The sequence below is a fragment of the Nannospalax galili genome, unplaced genomic scaffold, assembly GCF_000622305.1.
Source record: "Nannospalax galili isolate Female #2095 unplaced genomic scaffold, S.galili_v1.0 scaffold211, whole genome shotgun sequence".
In the NCBI taxonomy this organism is placed as follows: domain Eukaryota; kingdom Metazoa; phylum Chordata; class Mammalia; order Rodentia; family Spalacidae; genus Nannospalax; species Nannospalax galili.
This window is the reverse complement of record NW_008329624.1, coordinates 1,911,174-1,935,313: the sequence shown is the minus strand read 5'-3', so window position 1 is coordinate 1,935,313 and position 24,140 is coordinate 1,911,174. Positions and strand designations below refer to the sequence as shown.

The window sequence follows — 24,140 nt, the reverse complement described above, 5'->3', positions numbered from 1 at the left end:
GGAAAAAAGAAATTAAAGCAAAGTTAACTCTAGGAAACTGAAAAAAGAAAGAAAAAATTTTAAACTAATGATGCTAAACCAGGTGTGGTGGCACACACTTGTAATCTCAGCATTGGGAAACAGTTTGAGGGCAGACTGGGCTACACTGTAAAGCTCTGACTGAAAAAACAAACAAACAACAAAATCTTTGAAGGGAGGGGAAAAAAGAAATTAAAGCAAAGTTAACTCTAGGAAACTGAAAAAAGAAAGAAAAAATTTTAAACTAATGATGCTAAACCAGGTGTGGTGGCACACACTTGTAATCTCAGCATTGGGAAACAGTTTGAGGGCAGCCTGGGCTACACTGTAAAGCTCTGACTGAAAAAACAAACAAACAACAAAATCTTTGAATAACTGGAAAATTCACCTTAGGAAGTCTTTTCACAGCTCAGCATCTGAGAGTCTAATCTCAAAACATTAGAATGTTGCCAGGCGCACCTTTAATCCCAGCACTCAGGAGGGGGGTGGCAGAGGCGGGTGGATCTCAGTGAGACAGAGGCCAGCCTGGTCTACACAGCCAGTTCCAGGTCAGCTGGAAAGTGGTAATGTCAAGGTCACTTCAGAGCACCAAGGCTGCCCTTCTACCAAACAGGTGTTCAACTTCCATTTTTAAAAAGAGACTGAAAATGATCTACTTTGTCGCAAATTCAACTTTTAGTCTTTAAAAAAAAAAAAAAAGAGTAAGAATGCAAAGAAAAGAAGGAGGAAATCAGGAACTCTCAACTCTGATACCAATACAGGCAGAAAGCAAAGACACAAAATGCTGTCAGCTGAAAGAAGGCAGAAGGCACCAACCTGCTGCTGTGGGTACTGCATGCCTCCCAGGGCCCCGGGAGCCCGGCCCTGCATGCTGAGGGGGTACCGCTGTGCGCCTGGGGGACCGTAGGAGCCTCCTGGGTACGGGCTGGTCTGCTGCGGCTGGGAATGGGGGTTACTGCCCATCCCGTACAACTGAGGCCTCTTCATCACCGCTGGATCCATTGGACTGCCCTGTGAGAAAACAAGAAGGCTTAATTGTTGTTGTTGTTACTATTACAAGTCAGTCTTTGATTTTTAACATATGCATAAAGTACAACTAATCTGTTTTTTTGGGGGGGGGTCTTTTTTGAGACAGGGTCCCCCTGTAGCCCCAGCTGTCCTGGAACTCACTACATAGACCAGGCTGGCCTTGAACTCACAGAGATCCGCCGGCCTCTGCCTCCCAAGTGCTGGGACTACAGATGTGTGCCACCACACTCAGCTCACAACTATATGAATTTTAAGAATATTAAAAACAGTCATCCACCAAAAAAATCCAGAAAAACATTAAGGGAAAAAGACATTTTTTATTAACTTTCAGGAAGGTTTTAAATATTAAGATCTGAAATTGGCACTATAAAGATTTTGTATCATTAAGTATCTAAAATTCTAAATAAACATATTAGAAATGAACACAATGGTTAATCTCTCTCAGCGCCTTTAACTTACTAATAATACAGCAAAGGGTGATTAAAAGGGTGATACAAAGCACCCTTAGAACAATACATTTATTTTTACAGACCTGAGTCTACAAGTCCTGATCAAGCCCTAGTGTACCTGAGTGTTCATTAAAGTAAAAGGATGGATTTTATATTAATGCAAAATGTTTCAGGTAAAAATCTCCCAAGATAACGAGCACGCAGCAATAAGCCCAGACTGTGAGTCACAAGCCACCTTCCCTGCACCAGTAAGCACCTTACAGAACACAACCAGCTCAAAGCTGGCCTCAGGGCCTCAGGGCCAAGGCCATGGGGAGAGCCAGCAGGGGAGTGTAACAGGGCCTTAGCCCCCCAGGCTCAGGCAAAGCAGTGGTGCTGTGAGAGGGAGTCCCAGGCCCAGGCCACAGAGGCCTGTGCAATTCACCAATGGATAATTCCTTCCCAAACCAAGCATGACCCCTACTATGTGTGGGGCTCTTATAACAAGGCAGCTTGTACATGGGCACCCTCAGGAAGGCCTGCAGACCACAGGGTCAAATGGGAATCCAGGCTCAATAAGCCCCAAAGGCACGGAGCCTGCAGGCCTGGCAAGAGGCTGTGAAGTGGGGCTGGAGGCTGGGGAGGAGCAGGAAGAGGCAGATGCCAGAGGCAGAGCAAGAAGAGCCTGACAAGTTGCCTCAGCCACCTCTTCTGATGAACCCCTGGGTGCTTCTGCAGAAGGCTGTGTCACAGCTACCTGTCAGAACTGCTTTCTCAGAAAGTAGCTCAGGGGCTGGAGAGATGGGTCAGTGGTTAAGAACAATGGTTGTTCTTGCAGAAGACCCAGATTTGAATCCCAGCACCCACATGGCAGCTAACAACTGTCTGTAACTCCAGTTCCAGGGGATCCATCCGACAGCCTCTTCTGTCCTCCACGGCCTCTTCTGTCCTCCGCGGGCATTGCATGAAACAGGTACACTTGCCTACATGCAGGCAATACATGCATGCACATAAAATAAAAAGAATAAATAAAATTAAAAAAAAAAAAAAAAGTAAGTGGCTCAAACCAGGGCCAGGTGCCACACTGGGCAGGTGAGAGGGAGGTCCTAATGGCCCGGCAGCTGGGAGGAGAGGCGGCAAGTCCCGACTCCAGGCACACACAGGAGGACATGGAGTCTGGGGAATGATGAAGACAGGTGGGAAGACACAGACTAAGGGGTGTGATGAGGGTGATAATGGGAATTGACAATGATGTACACAGAAAGGCATGAGGTTCCCACAGGCAAGAGTGGGACATGGCACAAGGAAATGCTCAATAAATATGGGCTGAATTAAAGAAAGAAGCAATGAAACTCAATGTATGAAAAGAGCCAGGTGTGGTGGCACATGGCCTGCTCTCAGCACCTGGGAGGTGAGTCAGAGGATCACGAAAGAGTTCGGGAGGGAGGGAGGGAACAAACAGTGAATAGAAGAATAAATCTTACAGAGCATCACCATTTAAGTTAAAGGAGAAAACATGGCCCACAAAGAAGCCAAAAAGAATTGTCAGAAAATATGGTTGGATCCCAGGACACGGTGTCATGGAAAAGAAGGCAATCACAAGGAGCCACAAAGAAGCCCTGCTACTCAGCCCAGGGTCCACAGGGTGAGGATTCTGAAGTGTACAAACACCTGAATAGGACAGGTACCTACTGAGCTCGGCAAGCACAGCCTAACTGCAGAGGTGAGGTCTGAAAGGAAAAGGGAAGAGCAGCAGTGAGCCTCACACACCCCAGCTGAGGGAGCTGTAAGAACGCCAGTTCCTCCCTCTACCGTCCGCTCCAAGCTGCAGGTAGTCATCTCCCTTTCTTGCCTCTTGGTCACCTGTTGTTTAGTGATTTGCGTATGGCTGTGTGTGCTGACTGTAATGATTTTAGTACAAGGATGCCCAGTGCACAGTACTGGAGGCACAGAAATGAGCAGCTATGACGGCTGTTGGGGAGACTTGCTGGGGGGAAAAGGACCAAGATCCCATGCAGGGATGCAGAGGTATGGTGGGGACAGGGGTGCAGAGATGCACGCCTCAGACACACCATCCAAGTGGCAGGCTGTGAGAAAGGAGAGGCTCCCTGGCAGTACTTGAATTAAGCCAGAGACCCACAGGAAGTGATCCCACATGGACCAACTATGGAGAGGACACAAGAAATAGATGCTATCCTTGGGCCCTACATCCTACAAAAACCAGTTCTGCTCAAAATTCACAAGTTTACAAAATTTAAACACTATTATTTTCACCAACCAAGAAAGCCTGAACCTAAAAAAAGTAAGCAGAAATGAATGATAGTATATAGTCTGGATCGACATACTGACTATTCTTCTACAACCTCTTCCAGCCTCACAAACACACAAACACACACGCCAACATGTTTGTGATAACACCAAATCTAGAACTACAAGTCTTTGCAGAACTATTTAAATTAGAACTTTGTTTTCCACTTTTTCTTTCACGATAAAACACTTCCTGCGGCAGTGTAAAAATCAAGGTTGAGGGGGTGATTTCAAAACCAGCCACGGAACTAGTGGTCCACAGAGAGGCTGTGTTTAGCCCAATGAGACAGAGGTTGGGCATGGGCCCTGCACCAGCTGTCTTTCGACAGCACAGGCCCAGGAGAGGTCAGTCCACTCACTCCACTTTAAATACCGCCTGACCAGCTAAAAGGCCACAATTAAGGCAGTTTGAAGTTGAAACTGGAAAAACGACCCAAAGGAAGGTGTAGATGCTGGGGCTTGCAGCACAGCTCACCTTAGCGGTGACTAAACTCTGGTAACGTCTCTCAGCAGCTTTTAGTCAAGGAAACAAGGTTAGCTTAACCATGAGACTTTAAAGACCAAAAGCAAAAAATGCAGGTTATCTATACCTCTTAAAACACATCAGACTCGAGCCGGGTGTGGTGGTGCACACCTTTAATCCCAGCACTGGGGAGGCAGAGGTAGGTGGATCTCTGTGAGTTCAAGGCCAGCCTGGTCTCCATAGTGAGTTCCAGGACAGCTGGGGCTACAGGGACACCCTGTCTTCACATATGAAACTGGAACTACTCATTTAATGCAGATACTTTCATTTTAGCCTCTTCTCCTCTCCTTCTGTCTTATTAAATGTTCACCCATAATCCACCATAATCCAAATTCACCCCACTGTGTATTCTTACCATCTTTAACATAAAATGGGCACAAATGCCCTCCCAACCCCTCCCCCTGCTTTTCACTATTGGCTCTATAAAGCATCCAAAATCCAAGACTTTTCCAAAAAACATAAAGGCGAACTTACTCCTCATACATGCACACAACCTGAAATAACCATGTGTTTGCCATCATCTGTCGCTCCACTGGAATAGTTCCAGGGTATAACCATTCTCATTCCTCATGTAAAATTTACGCCGTATCAAGGACAACATCCACGTAAAAACGGGCCTTGAATACTTCACTAAATAGGTTATTTTGATCACATTTTTCCTTTCTGGATAGCATTCTACAACGACTGCGATTTGAATTTCAATTCCATGAGACATGTGCATTGAAGGCCACAAACATGCATCATCATTTCAAACAGCCAGACTACTCCGGTTGTAGTCACCCAGTTTCCAAAGCTATTTTATGACTCAGTTAAGACTTCCTTGTAACTGCTCTTTATTCAGATAAGCCTCTCCTCCCTCTCGCCACCACCACCCCCCAACACAAATTGGTCTTCTTAGTTTTCCCATCCTTGGAATTATTAACTAAGGAAGGAGTACAACACATTTGTTTTTGAGACAGGGTCTCTCTATGTAGCCCTGGCTAGTCTGAAACTGTAGATCAGGCTGGCCTCGAACTCAAGAGAGATCCACGTGCCTCTGCCTCCCAAGTACTAGGATTAAAGGCGTGTGCCAGCATGCACTTCAATTTTCAAGACATATCTGTGTGTAGATCTAAGCACACTGGTGGCACAGATCAAGTATATTATGTCATAGGCTTCTCAGAGGCTAACTTGAAACCCCCTCACCATTTAAATTACCCATGTCACTTCTAGTATAATTTATGCATTCAGTGTCATTTTTTTTCCAGAACATCTACACACATATTTACAGTAAGATTATCTGTGTAACTTTATTTACCCCCAAATATCACATTAAGAACCTAATTTACCACGCTTCTTTTATGATTGTCTCAGCACAGTTCCTTAAACCACAAATTGAGGGAAGGCTTTGTGAAAACCCAGAGAAAAAAACCATCACGTCTCAATCTACACATCTGGATTAAACAAGAGCTCACAGAAAGCCATTCCTCCTCTTTTAAATCATGAGACTGGGGGGAAATATTCTCTTAATGGTAATTACTCAAAGATTTTTGAAGTAATACTTGATTATCTAGAAAACTGACAAAAATAATCAAATCTGGTGGGAATGGACAGCAGTATAAAATAGAGTGAAAAATGGGGCAAGCAAAATGGCTCAGGAGGTAAAGGCACTTGCCATCGAGTCTGACAATGAGTTCGATCCCTGAGGTAGGAGAGAAGCAACTCCTACAAGTCTGGCCTCCAGACACGTCACGGCATGCATGTGTGTGTGTGCGCACACACACTCTCTCTCTCTCTCTCTCTCTAAACTTAAAAAAATAAAATAGTGTAAAAGGCTTTCAGAAGATAACCCAGCACTAAGGGCTTACACTGTGAGAATGTCCTGCTCTACCTGAATGTCCAGCATCTACCTGCATGGCTCACCACTGCCTCACACAGGCTCAGGATTCTGTACCCACTTTGTGACCTTGAATGTGTTAACTGTTTCTTAGTTTCTCTCATTATCTACCTACCTCACAATTATAGAACTTACTGCACAGGACCTAAGTGTTAGAGCTACCAAGTACCGGGAACCCTCCCTACAACCTGAATATGCAAAGAAAAATTGAACCAACCCAACCACTCAACCATCAGAAAAGCTATGAACAAGCCATGATATATCAACACAGCGGAGTTTATAGACATATGGAGATGTACATATAAAATAATGGTAAGATTTCCATTGTGATACACACAAATTATAGCTACATGAACACTGTGCTGATAATGATCAGGAGCAGCCACCATGACCTGTAAATAGCTGTCATATCATAGAGCAATATGTGTTGACATTTCTGTGATGAGGGCTAAATATAGCTCTAACAAGCCTGTGTTTCCGTTACTCTGGGCTTCTGCAGCAGGGAGGGAGGCTGAGACCGAAGTTCAGCTCTGGGCTCTCTCCCTGGGCATTCCTGGCCCCAGGGCAGAAAGTAAGCAGCCAAATAGGTGGGGCTAACTCTAGCTACCCAGCACTCCAGCAGCCAGCCCCACCAGCTGTCTGTCCCCTGCACCAGGGCACTGTGGGGACCTCTCGCAGGCTGCCCTGTGACAGGCAGGTGCAGACTTCATACAGGCACTTCTCTGCCATACTACCTTTCTCATTTTCTATGTGAGATTTCCTGTCTTACAAAAGCACCCAAATGACAATGGCTGGGTTCGACACATTTTAAATCTCATACACAGATGACCTGGATGGTTATGGTCACTTGGTAAGTGCTTAGTAACGCTGACTGGTCATATAAAGGAAAAGATTTCCCAAAACAAAAGGTCAACATCAGCACACAAGTTGCCATTTGACACTTCTCTAAGTGCATACACATATGAAGCCAGCAGTAATAAGTAACTGACATTCTTGGTAAAGTTGGGCATGGTGGTGCACGCCTTTAGTCCCAGCACTTGAGAGGCAGAGGCAGGCAGATCTCTGTGAGTTCAAGGCCAGCCTGGTCGACATAGTGAGTTCCAGGCCCACTGGGGCTACAGAGAGACCCTGTCTCAAAAAAAAAGACCAAAAAAAAAAAAAAGTTCTAACAGCCTAAAAATCAGCTTATAAAAACTCAACTCAAAGAGGTCTAGAGAGGGGCTGGAGAGATGGCTTAGCAGTTAAGAACACTGGTTGTTCTTACAGAAGACTTGGGTTTGAATCCCAGCACATACATGCCAGCTAACAACTGTCCATAATAACTCCAGTCCCAGGGGATCCGACAGCCTCTGCTTACTTCTCTGGGCATTGCATGACATGGGTGCACTTACCTACATGCAGGCAATACATGCATACACATGAAATAAAAATAATAAAAATTTTTTAAAAGTTAAAAAAAAAAAAAAAAGAGGGCTAGAGAGAGGGCTCAGTGGTGTGGAGCACTTGTTGCTCTTGCAGAGGACCATACTTCAGTTCCCAGCAAACACAAAGCAGCTCACAACCAGCTCTAAACTCCGGTTCCAGGGGATCTGATGCCCTCTTCTGGCCTCTGTGGCCCTACATTTATGTGGTGCAAATACACAGATGCACGCAGGCAGGCAAAACATTCACACACATAAAATTAGTGCTTTTTAAAAATCATCTTAAAGAGTTTATCCAAAAGAACAGGGCTCCGAAGACTTTCATCCATCATCTCATGAAGACTTTCCTTCTTCATCTCATGAAGATGACTGTCCTCCCTCATCTCATGAAGATGACTGTCCTCCCTCATCTCATGAAGACTTTCATCCATCATCTCATGAAAAGCACCTGCTCCTCTTCAAGCCCCAGAATATTAAAGTTCTCAGTTACACAGAACCAAGACCAAAGTGACTCTCTCATCCCAGGTGACTCAAGAAGGCTCAGAGTAGCAGGATATTCCAGGGTCAGGTCTGGTCCTCAGCCTGGAGTAGAAAAACATACACTCCTGCACCTAAAACTGTGTGGCTTGGTTTGTGCTATGATAAATGGTCTGTTTACTGACTTGACCTACGTCACTGGAACTTCCAATCTGTAATCAACAATACTATACCGTATTCTACCATCAATACAAAAATGTTTGCCACATGCTCTACCGATACAGAAGACGTGAAGTAGATTTCTAGGCTATTAGACGAGGCAGGAAAAGGTGCCTTATTACTTGCTATTCTGATAGCACATTATTGATGTCCTCTAACCATGGTGCCATTAGTAACATGGGGGGAGAGGCAGAGACCCCAAAATCATACACTATTCAGGATAACCACCATCAATGTTCGTGGTTTTGATTTTGGATTCCTTCATCTATTTGTGGAATTGTGGAATGGCATTTGAAGGACAAGGGCACAAAAGAATTCTTTTTGTTTAGAAAACATGTGGTGACAATTTTTATTTGCACCACTTCTATCTAAAACATACTTTCAAATCAAGAAGTCTGCATGTGTTTCACATATATGTCATCATTAAACACACTAGCTGAATATGGATGGCACACACTTGGGAGGCTGAGGCCGAAGTTCTCCCCACTTCAGGGAGTTCAGGGTCAGTTTGGGCCATACAGCAAGACCCTGTGTTTTGTTTTGTTTTTTGTTTTGTTTTTAAAAAGGTAGAAATCAAATATACACCAAATTCTTTCTGAGTTACATTTTAAATTTTATCCTAAAATTAAAATAGCACTAAATTCTTCTGAGAATTACTGATAATGCATAAAATACTCTATTCTAGCCTATATATAAAGCCCATAAGCTACAAATTAAAAGTAGCAGTCTATGATGCTGCCAGGTGTGATTCTTAACTCTTAGGAGGTGCTCTTAAAAAAAGAAATAAAGCATCTAAGCCAGGTGTAATAAGGCATACCTTTAATCCTAGCACTCAAGAGGCAGAACAGGCAGGTCTCTATGAATTTGAGGCCATCCTGGTCTACATAGCAAGTTCTAGGCCAGCCAAAGCTAAACAGTCATACCCTGTCTCTACATCAAATCAACCAACCAATCAACAAACAAATAATCTATGATGAATAATCTATGATGTATTGCTATTCCAAATTTAATGTGTACAAGTAGAGGTATAGAACTACCTTCTTAGAAATTCATCCAAAGACCTTCCTGCCTCTGTCAAATGACAACAGATGCCATTATTTCCAGAATGTTTCACTATATTCCTGCATGACCACAGGTCACCATGGTTAAGGATTCAGCAATGAAACCCAAACCTTGGAACTGAAAAGAGCATCCCTGGAGCACACCTGATGTGTGTGCACAGACCCCTCCTAGGGTCTACAGTCAGACACATGTAGGTTTCTTCCTTTTCTACATTACAAAAGTCAGTTTCCAGTTATTTATAGCCTGGGTTTAACTCTGGCCCTTTGGCAGGTGATTTGAAACCACTACAGCCAGTTCCCTTCTCTGAGTAAGAAATATCCATTCTTACTGCTTTAACGCAAGTTATCATGGTGAGGTACTCGCTATCTTTCTTCCAGAACCTACACTGGTATCAGTGCAGCCTAAGAGCTCTGCTCTCTCCACAGTCCGCTCCTGGACCCCACTTGCCCCATCTTCAATCAGATATCTGGGTAGTTGCCCTCAGACATCTGTCCCTCTCTGCTTATTTTTGATTTACTCAATTTTGATCTGTTTCTAACCTTATGGAATTTTTGTTTAGACCCTTACTGACACCTACCATATTAACTACACTTCCTAGCTTGACAGCAACCATGAATGAGCTCAGTACTTTCATTTCATGCATCTTGATCAGTGAAGGAAGAGAGAAAAGGAGAGAGGAAGGAAGAGGCAAGGAGGAGAGGAAGGGAGGGGAGAAAAAAGACTGGAAAGCACAGGGAAGACCAGGAAAGCCTTTTGTAAACACTGACTCAAATCCCAGCGAGGGGTCTGGGGCACACACACTTGTCCCCATCCCCTGCTACTCTTGTACACCAGCTGTGTCTTCTCTAATATACAAAAGTCAATAGTCCAGGACTGGGCAAGGTGGCGCATGCCTTTAATGCCAGCACTTGGAGGCAGAAGCAGGCAGATCTCTATGAGGTCCAGGCCAGCCTGGTCTACACAGTGAGTTCCACACCAGCTGGGGCTACAGGGAGACCCTGTCTCAAAAATTAGTTAGTTAGTTAGTTAGTTAATTAAAAGTCCAATGTTCAGAAACAGAATTAAGAGGCAAAAGGGTACAAAGCGAAAGGCACAGGCTGGGAACCAGGGAATCTGTCCTGAGCCTGCCTATGCTACCTGTCAGCCACATTGCTTTAGGTTTTTTTGTTTTGTTTTGTTTTGTTTTGTTTTTGGCCTTTTTGAAGCAGGGTCTCCCTGTAGCCCAGCTGTCCTGGAACTCACTGTGTAGACCAGGCTGGCCTTGAACTCACAGAGATCCACCTGCCTCTGCCTCCCAAGTGCTGGGATTAAAGGAGCACACCACCACGCCCGGCTCTTTAGGCTCCCTTAAAAATATAGTCACACATACCTCAGAGTGTTGCTGGGGCATTTATCACATACTACAAGCTTCCTAAATCTCTTAGAAATCAGTGAAGTCTGAGGAAGATCACTCAATAATTTAATCTATTTATTTTCTTGTCACCTGGTCGACTGTTAAATAAGGGTGAAGTTTTAGCTGACTGACCTGTGTGCTTGGCCTGTAACACAATGCCTGGCACAATGAGTGCTGCTGACTAGAGAGAGTACTGGCTTCCTCAGTACTCTTAGATACAATGTAGGTGAGGCAGCAGGGCTCCAACTACAACATTGTACATTCAAGGGCCAACAGGCAAAAGACCAGGCACCACTGCAGACCATTCTTCCCTTAAGGTCAAGAGAGCCTTAGCGTCTACTGTCTCCCAGTGCCTTCTTTTCCTGAAAGTCTTCCTCAATCTGGATGCCAACAGGATGCTCTCCACCATCTCAATTACAGTGAAGTCACCCCAGTGAAGACTCCCATCTCTTCCTCTCCACCAGAGCCAATTCGTTCCCAAGACAGTCCCTACCACAACAGACTGCCTGGGACACCAGGACCAAACACATTTTCCTACTACTACTGGGTCTTTGAATATACCATTCCTTCCACCAAAGAGAACTGGTCTACACAACTGCAGTGTTATGTCCTTAAACACGTGTCCCTGGGCAGAGTCAAAGGCAGGGGCCCATCAGAAACCCTGGGCTGGTCCTGTGGAGTTCTCATCAAAGCTTCCAATGACTTTTATTTGTGGGACACCTGTCTCCTACCCAGACCATCCCAAGGATGAAGTTTAAAAAAAAAAAAAAAAAAAGCAAATACCAAAACCAGTTATAGTTATCACATCAGACACGACAGAAGTCCAAGTCCAGCAAGGAAAACAACTTTGAATCTCCAGTTTTTGCCTGATTTTTGTAAACTGTCTTTTTTTAAAACAAAACAAAACTAATATTAGCTGAATTCCCAGCAGCTTAGAAATCAATTCAATGAGTAACTCCTGTCTGACTAAACCACACTTTTAAATTTAATTTAGCAAATAATCCTGTGAACAAAGAGAGAGAGAGAGAGAGAGAGAGAGAGAGAGAGAGAGAGTGTGTGTGTGTGTGTGTGTGTGTATGTACATATAGTTTACTACAAGAGTAAATCAGGTCTAAACAGAGTATCAAAATAGCAATGAAGTACACTTCCATTTCCCCCAGACCATGCCTGACCACTGTCCCATCTACGCATGCAGTCAGTATTTTTCAGAATCCCATTAATTGCTGACAGCACAGTTGCAGGCGCTTCCTACAGAGAGAACACAGCATGTCTTCCACAGAAATACAGACTAAATCGAGAAAGGAATGTGTACGAAAATGTGTCATTTCAGCCCCACCACCTGTCACTGAAAATCCACACTAAACATCCCCGTGTCTTAGCAGATTCATCCACACTCTCCATGTAAACTCCTTACAGAACAGAGATGGTATATTTCAATTTTTTGGCACATAACAAGCTTTTAATAAGGAAAGATGTTGGTATCATCACATTAGAAAAACATTTAATGCCAGAATGATCCCTACAAGGTATGGAAACCCTCTACTCCTCTAAGGAGCGGACAGGCTTGGGTAGTGACCATGGCCTTAGTCTCCTAGCACTCTCACTAGCATGCTCTGCAGAGAAGCAGAGAGCCGTTTGCCATCTCTAGCACAACAGAGAAAGCAGGGACTCCTCAGGGAGGTCAGGGTTCATCTCGCTCTATTGCCCCCTGACCAGCTATGAAATGTGAGGCAAATTATTGAAACCTAAGCCTCAGTTTCCCCATCTTTCAAATGGAAAGAGTATCTCCCGCTGAGGCAAACGCTGCAAAGACATTAAATGTGATTTGAAGGGAAAAGCCATTCTAAAGACATATCACAGAAGCACCTAAGGACAGGTTCCCCTGGCAACCCCACAGATGCTCTCACATCTCTCAAACTATTTAATAATTAATGGTGGGCGGGGGGAATAACTTGTTCTTGTGATTCAAGACAAGCATTTTCCCACTGACTTACACACCCAACCCTATTTTATTAACTTTAAACTTAGTATTTTTAAAGCGTTACAGCAAATGCTAATAAAAATATGAAACTGTTGACTGACACACCTGCTTCTGAACAAACAGTACAGACAGAGTGACACACAAGCCATTAGGCCCTCTTTTAAAATGCCTTCAGAGACATAGTCCTACTCAGTATACACTTTATCAGAGCCATAGTTAGAGTGAGAGCTTAGGTTGACTCCTAGTTTAACATAAATGTTTAGGGAAAAAAGTTGACTTGAGTAACACAGCAAACTTGATAAGAAAAGATACAGAAACGTAGAACGGAAGCCTAGACAGTGTATACATAAGGAAAGAACACAGCTAGACGGGCAGAATAATGGGCAATTAGAATATGATCTGTACACTACATTTCCTGACAGCCGCAACTGCACTAGGGTACGGAAGAGCATATTTGTTCCCAGGACCTATACTCTGAAGTATTAAAAACAAGGGACAATGTGCATACAACCTTCCCCCACAGGACTCTGATCAAATGTGTTACAGCCACATGAGTGGCTGAATGGACAGAATAATAAAGTAAGTGCAAACATTAGATGACGACCAGAATTAAAGGCAGGTACATGATTTCTCTGTAATGTTACCTCTTTTCTGTAAACTGTGAATGATCTCAAATCAGGGTGGCAGAACACAAAAAAGAAAGGGAAACCGGCAACCAAAATAACTACTGTGCCTCACTGTGAGGGCCACAGACCTCCAAACTGAGAGCCACAACTCCAGGCAATGTCACTGGAGCCATGACAGACTTCAACCTCAGAGGACGAAGGGGGAGAAAACACAGACAAGCAGCAGCAACAGCAGCAGTTGGAACACCACAGATGCATTCATGCATGGAAAGATCCCATAAGGCTGAGGAAGGGCTGCTCCAAGCACCAAACGCTACAGCATAGGGCATACATGTTTTTAAATAGCCTTTTAAATTCCTTCTTCTTCCTCTTTTTTAATTAATTAATTTTTTTGGTCTTTTTGAGACAGGGTCTCCCTGTAGCCACAACTGACCTGGAACTCAGTACACAGACCAGGCTCCAGGTTGGCCTCGATCTCACAGTGATCCACTTGCCTCTGTCTCCCAAAAGATGGGATCAAAGGCACGCGCCACCATGCCTGGCTCTTTTTAAGTTATTTTTTTATTTTATAGATAATTTAGATAGGGTCTCACTGTATAGCCCTGGCTGGCCTCAAACTCACAGAGATCTACCTGCCTCTGCCTCCTTAGAGCTGGGATTAAAGGTATCTAGCATCATGCCTGACTTGGCAGGTTCTTTTTTAAAGATTATTTATTTATTTATTTATTTATTTATTATTCATTCATATGTGTGTCCGTGGAGATGTGTATGGGTACCCACTGAGGTCAGAAGAAGGCATTAAGATCCACTCAAGTTGGTGGTGGTTGTGAGCCAGGTGAATGGTACTAGGAACTAAATTCAGGTTCTCTCCAAGAGCAGTACACAATTCTTAACTGCTCAGCCACCTCTCCAGCTCCAAGCTCTTAAGTTCTGAGAAGGCTGATGTGTGAGAGCAAGTATGTACCTGTTATCAGAGTCCACAGGATTTTTCTGATTTATAGGGGGTTTTTTTTGTTTTTTTTTTTTTTTTTTTTTTTTTTGTTTATTTGTGTGTCTTTTTTGAGACAGGGTCTCCCTGTAGCCCAGTTTGCTTGGAACTTGCTATATAAACCAGGCTGGCCTCAATCTTAAAGAGATCTGCCTGCCTCTGCCTCCAGAGTACTGGGATTAAAGGCACATGTCACCACACCAGGCTCCTGATTTATGGGGGGTTTTGTGCTTTGTTAAAAAGCTCTCAAACCAGGCAGTCCTCAGATGAAAGATGCCCTCCTGTACCCCAGCTCTCGCTCTCTCTTATTTGCTTTTATACTTTCTAGAAATGCTCTGGGAGCATCTCCCACAGGGGCCTGGCTTTCCCTCCTCCTCCATCCCAACAGGGGAAACACTGCTTCCAGGGTGGGATGTCTGCAGCTTTGCTGTGGGAAGGGAAGGAAAGCACTACCCACAGGAAAACAAATATGGGATTTTTAAAGGTCAGTACAAATTAAAAAGCGGATTATTCCAAAGTTATAGTTGAGGAAACAGGAAGAGGGCTCTAAGATCAACTCTGAACCGTCAATCAGCCATTCAGCAGCTTCCTGGGTGGGTGGAGGGCCAGGTTAAGGAGGAGGCCGTATTTAGGGCTTACCTCTCCAACTCTACCCGGTGGACCTTAAGATGCTTTCAGCAGCCTAGATCTTAAGCAGATTCCTCAAGTGCTCTGGACTTCAGCTTCCTCTTTTGCAAAGTTAGCAAGGCCAGAAGGTCTGAAGCACTGAGCTCCTCGCCCAGGGGAGCAGGTGTGCTGCAGATATGATACCCAGTACTGGGCAGCTTCACTCTGCTAGCCCTGTCACAGGCAAGAGGAGAGGACTGGAGAGATGAGCTGAATGCAGTAACCCCTTACTGCTGCAACATTCTAGAACTATGCCCCTATTCCTGCCAGGCCTTCCAACTGCTATGGTATCAGAGAGAATTAGAAAGTTAAAGACAGCTCTCCTCTGGACCTCTTCCTTTGACCAGAACTTTATCAATATACCTCCTTGAAGAACGTGAAACCCAGAAATACAAATTCAAACAAGGCTCCTCTTAATGTGGCATGGTCTACCACTGCCACTCAAGTCTTAACCCAGCTGTCTCCTAACACCTGCACACCCACTCCCGACACACCCAGGCTGGAAAGTTCTTACCCAGCACACCTCTGGCTACCCTGTAAAGCCAGGCAGCTTTTCCAAGTCCTGCTGCATAAAATACTTCTCAGGATTCCCACAGTTCACACGTCTCCTACTTTACAGGCATTAGATATTTAGACCGACCCACCGTGACTGTGTTTATCTGCCTCATCAGATGCTGGGTTCCTTCAGACCAGAAGTGTTTGCTCTTCATCCTAATTCTCCTCATGGCCAGAACTTTGGACACAGTTATCAGTACTGTTTCAATCAATCTACAAATGACACCCAAGGGCACCTTAACTTTTACCTCTCTCCAAGTCATACCCTTCTAAATAACATCTCACTGTCTTCCTAAAGGTGTCACTTTTAAGTAATGACAGCCATGAGACCTAATACGGAGCCTGGCTTGTGACAGGCACTTAATAAACGTTTGGTGGATGAATGCTAGAAAGACATCCAGCTGTGTCTCCTATTCCAAGCCACTTCGGGATTCAAATTATAATGCTCCAAACAGGCATGTTTTATTTCCATGCTATAATGTCACTCTTTCCAGTAGTCTTAAAACATTTCCCAAGCTCTGCTGATTGCTGTTACTGTAATTAAGGATAGAAAATGCCTATGAAACACCTGCCACTCTTTAAGATTCATAACGCACGTTACCATCAGGGAAGTCTCAAACACCCCATGGAGGAAAAAGACCTGTTTAACTTGGCTGAACTCAAGCCCACTGGGGCAACTGCTTTTTAAGCAGAGCACGTGGAAAGATGTGCTGGAATGGTACAAGAGTGCAACAGAGCATCCATGTCACCACTGACGGGGCTAGTCAAACACCCAAAGTACAAAGAGCTTAATGTGCTACCTTGTGTCCTGAATTTGGACTCAAAGCCACCTGCAGACTTTCCTAACACATAGCTGAACAGTATCAGCAGCAAGGCATGCTGGTCATATATCCTTAGCATTTATGGCAAATTATTAATCAAGTCCCACCTGAAACAATTTGTTAAATTGATTTTAATCACTGGGCCTCTCATGTGAAGCTTTGTATAATCAGCATTTCATTTACAAAATTAATTGCCTGATTGATTCTCAGGAGGCAGTTGCTGTCATTAGCCTGCTGTCATAACTTCTGAGTAGGGTGTCACAACATGAAATTCTGACAGTGTGAAAAGCACTGCTATTTTAAAAATGGATGAGGGGAAAGGGGAATAAAGAAAGAAAACCAAAGAAGTCGCATAATCCCTAGTCTGAAGGAAAGTTGCAAGTGTGTCACATGGCCTGCCAAACAGACTAATGCAGCATCAAGATCTTTGCTATCTTAATAATTTGAGGTGAAAGCACAGATTTACCAAATTCTGACCTTTGTTACAAAATCTACATCTTGCTCCAGCCACAAATATCAAGGGCAGCACAACCTCGGGCTGCAGACTGCCCGCTGCCACCACTGCAATTTCCTACATTCTTCCTGTGCTTTATTAAAAAAAAAAAAAAAAAAAAAAAAAACTTTTTTAAACTAGAAATTTTAGGAATTTATCACCAAGATGCTAAAATACACCCTTTTAAGCAAACTTCAAGCATATACCAATATACTCAACTTTCAAAAATATTTGAACATCTATTAGACATGCATAGTTTTATTAATTTCTTTCATACTATTTAATAATCTATCGACAATGGATGAATCTTAATCTAAAAACCTGTCTTCACAATCAGTTAACAGCCATTAGGAAATAAAAGATTTTAGGAGATTGGTGAGATGGCTCAGCAGATAAAAGTTCTTGCTTTGTGCAAGTCTGTCTGACACGAGTTCAAATCCCAGAACCTACTCCTAGAAGTTATCCTCTGACCTCTACACGTACAATGGCATAACTGCACTCATGCAACACACAACATTAAAACAATTTTTTAAAAAACAGAATAAGGCAGAAAGGTTTTAACTGATCATTGTTCTCCCAAAACTAAGACCATTTTGTTCATATAATCGTATTTCAAATGCACTCACAATCATAAACCTATTTTCTTCCTTTATAATTAATTTTAATTTTCAGAAAGTCCAAACCCCTAAGTCTCGAGAACCTTCCCTTCTTGCCCCTCAAAGTCAGCTGCATTTCCTACATCCCCAACATTCTAAAAGCAGGATGACCATGCTATACCAAGATGCTGTCAAAGGCGGGAAAGAATTTCCAATTGTGGAGGGAACAATGGACCCCCACTGGATGCAATCCGGTTCTACAGGGGGCCTATTTCAAATAAGTCCTGGCAAATGGAAAGGACACCCCTCTGGAGAGGTAGTGAATTTCACCTTCCTTTCCCATGTTGAATTTAGATTCCTGTGTACATCCCCCAAATTCCTTTAAAAACAAAGGTCACCTTACAAAATCACCTTATCTTGAAACTAAGTGTTTTATTTGCTGGCTTTGTAACAAGAACTAATTGGTACATCATACCTCCCAGCACCCTGCATGCCAACACAACAAATATATGTTTAGTGACCATTCACACACTCTTTGGCTGGGGATGGAGAGTGGGCCTCCTCAACCTCCCTGCCCTAGGTTACTCTCCTGCAGAATAGGTGCTGGTTCCCGATGTTTACTTGACTCCCAAAGACACCCAACTATTAATATGTCTCGCAAAGGCTTAGACAGATGGGCACCACGAATGCATGTCTAGAATCACCTTTTGAACTGCACACACTGACCCGTTATGAGCACAGGATTTACAAAGTCAAATGTGCATCAGTTAAGCCCCTGGATACAAAGTCACTAACTAAAGGGAAGGCAGAGAATTCTTGAGCTCACATGCAAGGGGGTGGAGACATAGCACCACCCTTAACACATTTAAAGCTATCAAGAGTCTGTGCTGTGTCAAACTCTGCTGAGAACAGAAATTCTAAAAGGTAAAAATAAACAGATGCTGCATGTCCTGTTTCATTTCTGATGCTGTGGTAAAACACTCTGACAAGAGCAACTTAGGAGAGAAAAGGTTTATTTGGCTAACAATTCCAGGCTGCAGTCCATAACTGTGGGGAAGTCAAGGCAGCAAATCACTTAGTCACATGACATCCACAGTGGAGAAGAGAGACATGAACACAGGCAGGGTACTCTCTTAAATCCTTCAGAGCCCAGTCCATGAAATGGTGCTGGCCACATTCAGGGAGAGTCTTCCCACTTCAGTTACCAATTAAGAAAAATCCTTCATAGGCATGCCCACAGGTCAACCTGATCTAGGCAATCCTTCACTGAGACTCTTCCCCGGTGATCCTAAATTGCGTCAAGTTGACAATTAAAACTATCACAGTGAATCAACAGGAACAGGGGCTGGTGTGGGAATGCATTTGAAAATATATATTCAAGTGGGCATAGTGGCACAGGGCTATACTCCCACCATTCAAGAGATGCAGGCAGGAGGATCAGGAGTTCTAAGTCATCCTCAGCTACATAGGGAGTTCAAGGGAGCCTGGGCTACATGAGACCCTCTTACAAACAAGAAGAAAAGGGAAAGAAAATGCACATTCATTCGTTCGTTTGTTCGTTCATTCATTCATTCATTCATTCATTCATGATATGCTTCCAATTTGGAAAAAGAGAAGACATACTGCTCTTTACAGCACTCATGCAGAGGTTCTGCTTGATAAAATCTCAGCACTGAAGCTTGTCCAAAAAAGGCTGCTTCTGACCTTCCAGGGAAAGGTGGAAAGTGGGCAGTCACTGCAAGGACATGGCAGAATGAGGGATCTTGGTGGAGTGTGAGGAAACTTTCCAAAAGGAGGCCCCAAGTTAGAAATGATAGAGAAAGATTTCGCTGAAAAAACAATTCCTTCAAAGGCCACATCCATCAATCCAACCTATCCATCCACCCATCCATCTATTTATAACCATGCATCCATCCATCCATCAATCCAACCTATACATCCATCCATCCAACCTGTCCATCCATCCATTCATCCATCTATCCATCCATCCACCTATCCATTCATCCATCCAACCTATCTATCCATCCATCCATCCATCCATTCATCTATCCATCAATCTAACCTATCCATCTATTCATCCATCTACCCATTCATTCATTCATTCATTCATCCATCAATCTAACCTATCCATCCATCTCAATCTAACCTATCATCCATCTATACATCCATCATTCACCCATCATCCATCCATCTGTCCATCCATCTATTCATTTATCCATCCATCCATCAAACCCATCCATCCATTCACCAACCTTTAAACTGAACAAATTCTAATGTATAAGGTACCATGAAAGGCAAAAATGTGAGATGCTGACACTTTGACAGAGAAAACAGGAATGTATGCAAATAATACATGGTATAAATGAGATTTTAAATAGCACAGGACAGTAAAATAAAGTCTTATCAGCTATTCATGAGGAATTCATCAAGACAAATCATTATCTGAAAGACACACAAAAACAACAAAGAACAAGCACAGCAGAAGCACCACCTAATGAGCACCTACTATGTGATCAGCACTCTGGGTGATTTACTCCTGATAAAAAATTAATGCTAACTAAATCTTCTAAGGTAGCTAATGTTGCCAACCACTATTCTGGTTGAAGGAAACTATCCTAGAACAGGTGGTCTGCCCTGGGTGATACAACAACATGATGGAGTGTCAGACGTTTCCAAGATCTGACTGAGGGTCTTTGTAGAATGTACCGATAGTGATCATTAAGTTACCCTCCCAGTCACTCCAATTAAACTAGGAGACTCTAACCAGTTATGCACAAGATCAGGTTATCCCCTACCACTGCAAATCATGTGTTGAAGTCCTAAGCCCTGAGGAGACTACATGGTTAGGTTCTACAAAGAGATATTAAAGGTTAGCTAAGAAGCAGGATGCGAGTATGAAGGGCAAGCTCATATCCTATTGAACTCCCTCCCTAACCTGCACATGGACAAAAAGACCACATAAGCAACCAAGAGATGTGGCCACCTCCAAGGCAAGAGTAGAGGCCTCAGGATAAAGGTGACTTTGCTGCCACCGTTGATCTTGGATGCCACACTCCAGAACTGAGGAAAGCTCTCTTGTTTGAGTGCCATTCAGTCTATGGTCATTTTGTTAGGAAAATCTTAGTAGACTACACAAACCATTGCTATCTTCATGAATCTGTAACTCCCACCTGTAGTGGGCAGAATTCTAAAAGGGTTCTTTGGTATTCATCCCTGGGGTTCACTCCCTGGGGTTCAGGCTTCCTGGTATCTGCTATATTGTGTAAACTGCCCCCTCAACTCTTATGACCTGTGTCTTACATCCAACCAAGAAAATAGAGCAAAGAAAGGGGACTTCGCAGATGTAATTCAAGTGCCCTAATTGACCTTTGGGTACTGAAGGAGTGTCCTAGATGGGCCTAGCCTAATCAGGAGAGCTATTTAACAGGAGAGGGCAGGTCTTCCCTAAAGTAGGGGACTCCTGCCAGAGAAACTCTCCTTCCATGGGGCTATTAAAGAAGTAAATTGCTTTGAATTCCACAGCTTCAAGGAAAAATCATTCCATATCTACAGAAAGGTACGTCTCAGTTCTGAAGAGAACCCCCATCCCCTGGTCTGCAACCCTCTGAGACCTTAACAGAAGGCATGGCTGAGCCATGCTTGCACCCTCTGGACCACTGGCCCTCAAAAAATAAAACGTTCTTTTAAATCACTAAGTTTGTTATATAGAGGCAAATCCAAAAATCAGGAAAATAACACACATTCCACATGGCTGTTCCTCCCTGCACATCCAAGCAGACTGCTTCTCACTTCTCTCCCTCCATGTAAGACCTGTGGCTCCTCAAATATTGGTGCTGGTGTCAGAATGACTTCACGACTTGAAGTTTAATCACCTTAGAGGCTGCTAGAGGTTCTCTGCAAACTCCTTTCACCCTTCAGACCTTGACTTTAAGATTCCTGCCTTGTCTGGAGTATCTGCAGACCACTGGGTCCTCTCTTGTGGCCTCACAGACCTTCAAGACCTCTATGGTGGCTGGATGGCAAAGGCTGAGTTCAGAAAAAGGAGCTGGTTCACAAGACAGGGAAGCAGCTCTTGCTCTGTCTCTGCGAGCAATGTAAGCAGGAATCCCTCTCCAGTTCTACCAGCAGGGGGCCTGAGAGAGGCAAGGTCCTCAACTGCTCTACACCCCAATTTCCTCCCCTAGAAAACAGTTCAGGCTGCAGCAGATGGGTCCTCAGTAAGCAGCAGCTACAACTGGGTACATTTTAGAACCAGACCCTAACAGGATACATGTCACATTGATATGACAATTAAAAAATACTTGAAGTTGGGACTGGAGAGATGGCTCAGCAGTTAAAAGCAGAGGACCCAGGTTCACCCACTTGGCAGCCAACAACCGTCCATAACTCCAGTTCCAGGTCATCTGATGCTCTCTTCTGACCTCCCCAGACATTGCAAGACACTGGTGCACTTACATACATGCAGGCAATACATTCATATACATATGTACAGGCAATATACTCATACACATAAAATAAAAATAAGTAAAATATAAAAAATATTTGAGGTTAACCTGAACTGTAAGCCAAATTACAAAAATGCTATCATTGACACTAATATAAGAAAGTATACCCAATGGGCTGCAGAGATGGCTCAGCGGTTAAGAGCACTGGCTGATCTTGTGGAGGACCCAGGTTCAGTTCCCAATACCCACAAGGCAGTCAAAAACCATCTGTAACTTGAGTCCCAGGGCCTCTGACACCCTCTTCTCACCTCCACAGGCATTGCAGGCACTTGTATATGCAGGCAAAACACTAATACACATAAAAGAAAAAATAAAAATAGAAGAAAGCATACCCCAAACTGCTAATTGAAAGTAAGTGGTTATAACTATCTGTAGCTATCTGACAGTGCACCCGTGACTGTATACAAGGGCGTCAACAGGTACATATTAAGTTTATGGCTCAGCCTGTTGCCGCCTATCCTGCTCTACAGCTGCCATACAGATTTTGCAGATGAAGGCTTAGGCCACCTTGTTCAGGGCTGCATCTCTTTCCACACTACCTGACCACCTAACAAACTGCCAATCTCCCAAATTGCTGGGCTTGCACAGTGATTGGCCTTCCCTTGGGAGACTATGTCATAGCTACAGCAGCTCCCTGTCTACCAGGCCTTCCAGTGACTTGAAAAAGGCTATTTTTGAACTTTTTTTTGGTCTTTTTGAGACAGGGTCTCCCTGTAGCCCCACCTGTCCTGGAACTCACTATGTAGACCAGGCTGGCCTTGAACTCACAGAGGTCCATTTGCCTCTGCCTCCCGAGTGCTAGTATTAAAGGTGTGCGCCACCATGCCCTGGAGTTGTTTTTTTTTTTGAACCATTTTTTAATAAACCAAGAAACTTAAGGGAAATGGAGTCTTCTAGTCACATCAACACCTTTTTTTTTTTAAAAGTAAAAAAGCCAAATGTTCATGCCCTTGACTGGAGTGGCACTGACTTACCCATGCTCACCTAAAAGCTCCCTCTACTTCCTAATTCTATATGATGTGGCTGGTTCACTTGCATTTTACAATTCTGATTAGGCTCCTCTAAAATCCTGCTTATTAAATTGCTTCCTTTAAGCATGCATGGTTACTAATTTGTTTCCAACTAAAGCAGGTATCGTACGAGAAGATTATGCTGTCGCGGTGAAAGAGCACTTCAAGGATTGTTCCATCTACATCGCAAAATTAAAATGGGGCAGAATTTTACAAATGTAAAATTCCTTTTAAAAAAAAGACAACTTACTTTACGTTCAAGGTTTCAGGCTCAATGGACTGTCAGCACCCCACTCTAGCATCCCAATAAAATGACTGCATCTTTCCCAAAGCATGGGAAGCAAAGGCCCAAAGGCTCTCCACATGGATGATCTGACATCAGGCAACATCTCCCAGAGCTCCCGAGACTGAGCCTGCAGGATCCTGCTCCAAAGGGCAGGTACGCAGCAGAAAGGGGGCCACGACACTGCATCCAACACTTCATAGACAGGTCACTGGTGTTTTACTTTTAAAGGGGGACAGCTGGGGCTGGAGAGATGGCTCAGCAGTTAAGAACACTGACTGTTCTTGAAGAAGACCGGGGTTCAAATTCCAGCACCCACATGGCAGCTAACGACTGTCCATAACTCCAGTTCCAGGGATCTGACAGCCTCTTCTGTCCTCCACAGGCATTGCACAACATGGGTGCATTTATCTACATGCAGGCCTAACACTCATAAAAAATAAAAATAGGAAGTAAATTTAAAAAAAAAAAGAGGGACAGCTGAGCAAAACAGACACAGCAAATAAAAATCTCTAAAAAGTAATCATTTGGATCTGCTGAGCCACGTGGCTTTGATAAACCTCAGTGACACAGATAAAACATGCTCCAGGCTGGAGACATGGCTCAGTGGTTAAGAACACTGACTGTTCTTGCAGAAGACCCGGGTTCGAATCCCAGCACCCACATGGCAGCTAACAACTGTCTGTAACTCCAGTTCCAGGGGATCCGACAGCATCTTCTGTCCTCTGCAGGCATTGCACAACACGGGTGCACTTACATACATGCAGGCAATACACGCACACACATAAAATAAAAATAAAATGTTTTTTAAAAAAATACTCCAATGCACAAACTTTAAAGTGTTTTCCCCAAAGCCCAATGAA

General features: G+C 43.7%; 1 protein-coding gene across 6 annotated transcripts in view; it reads right to left on the bottom strand.

The window, feature by feature from the left end:
• The window catches only part of Arid1b (AT-rich interaction domain 1B), a 417,231-nt gene that overhangs the window by 368,732 nt on the left and 24,359 nt on the right, over positions 1–24,140 (bottom strand). For 5 of the 6 annotated variants that reach the window (XM_029566701.1, XM_029566702.1, XM_029566705.1 and 2 more), the window contains exon 2: positions 835–1,029. The exons of the other annotated variant lie outside the window; for it this stretch is intronic. In XM_029566701.1, the coding sequence (XP_029422561.1) occupies positions 835–1,029 (195 nt within the window). The remainder of the gene's footprint in view (positions 1–834; positions 1,030–24,140) is intronic. 6 annotated transcript variants of the gene reach the window in all.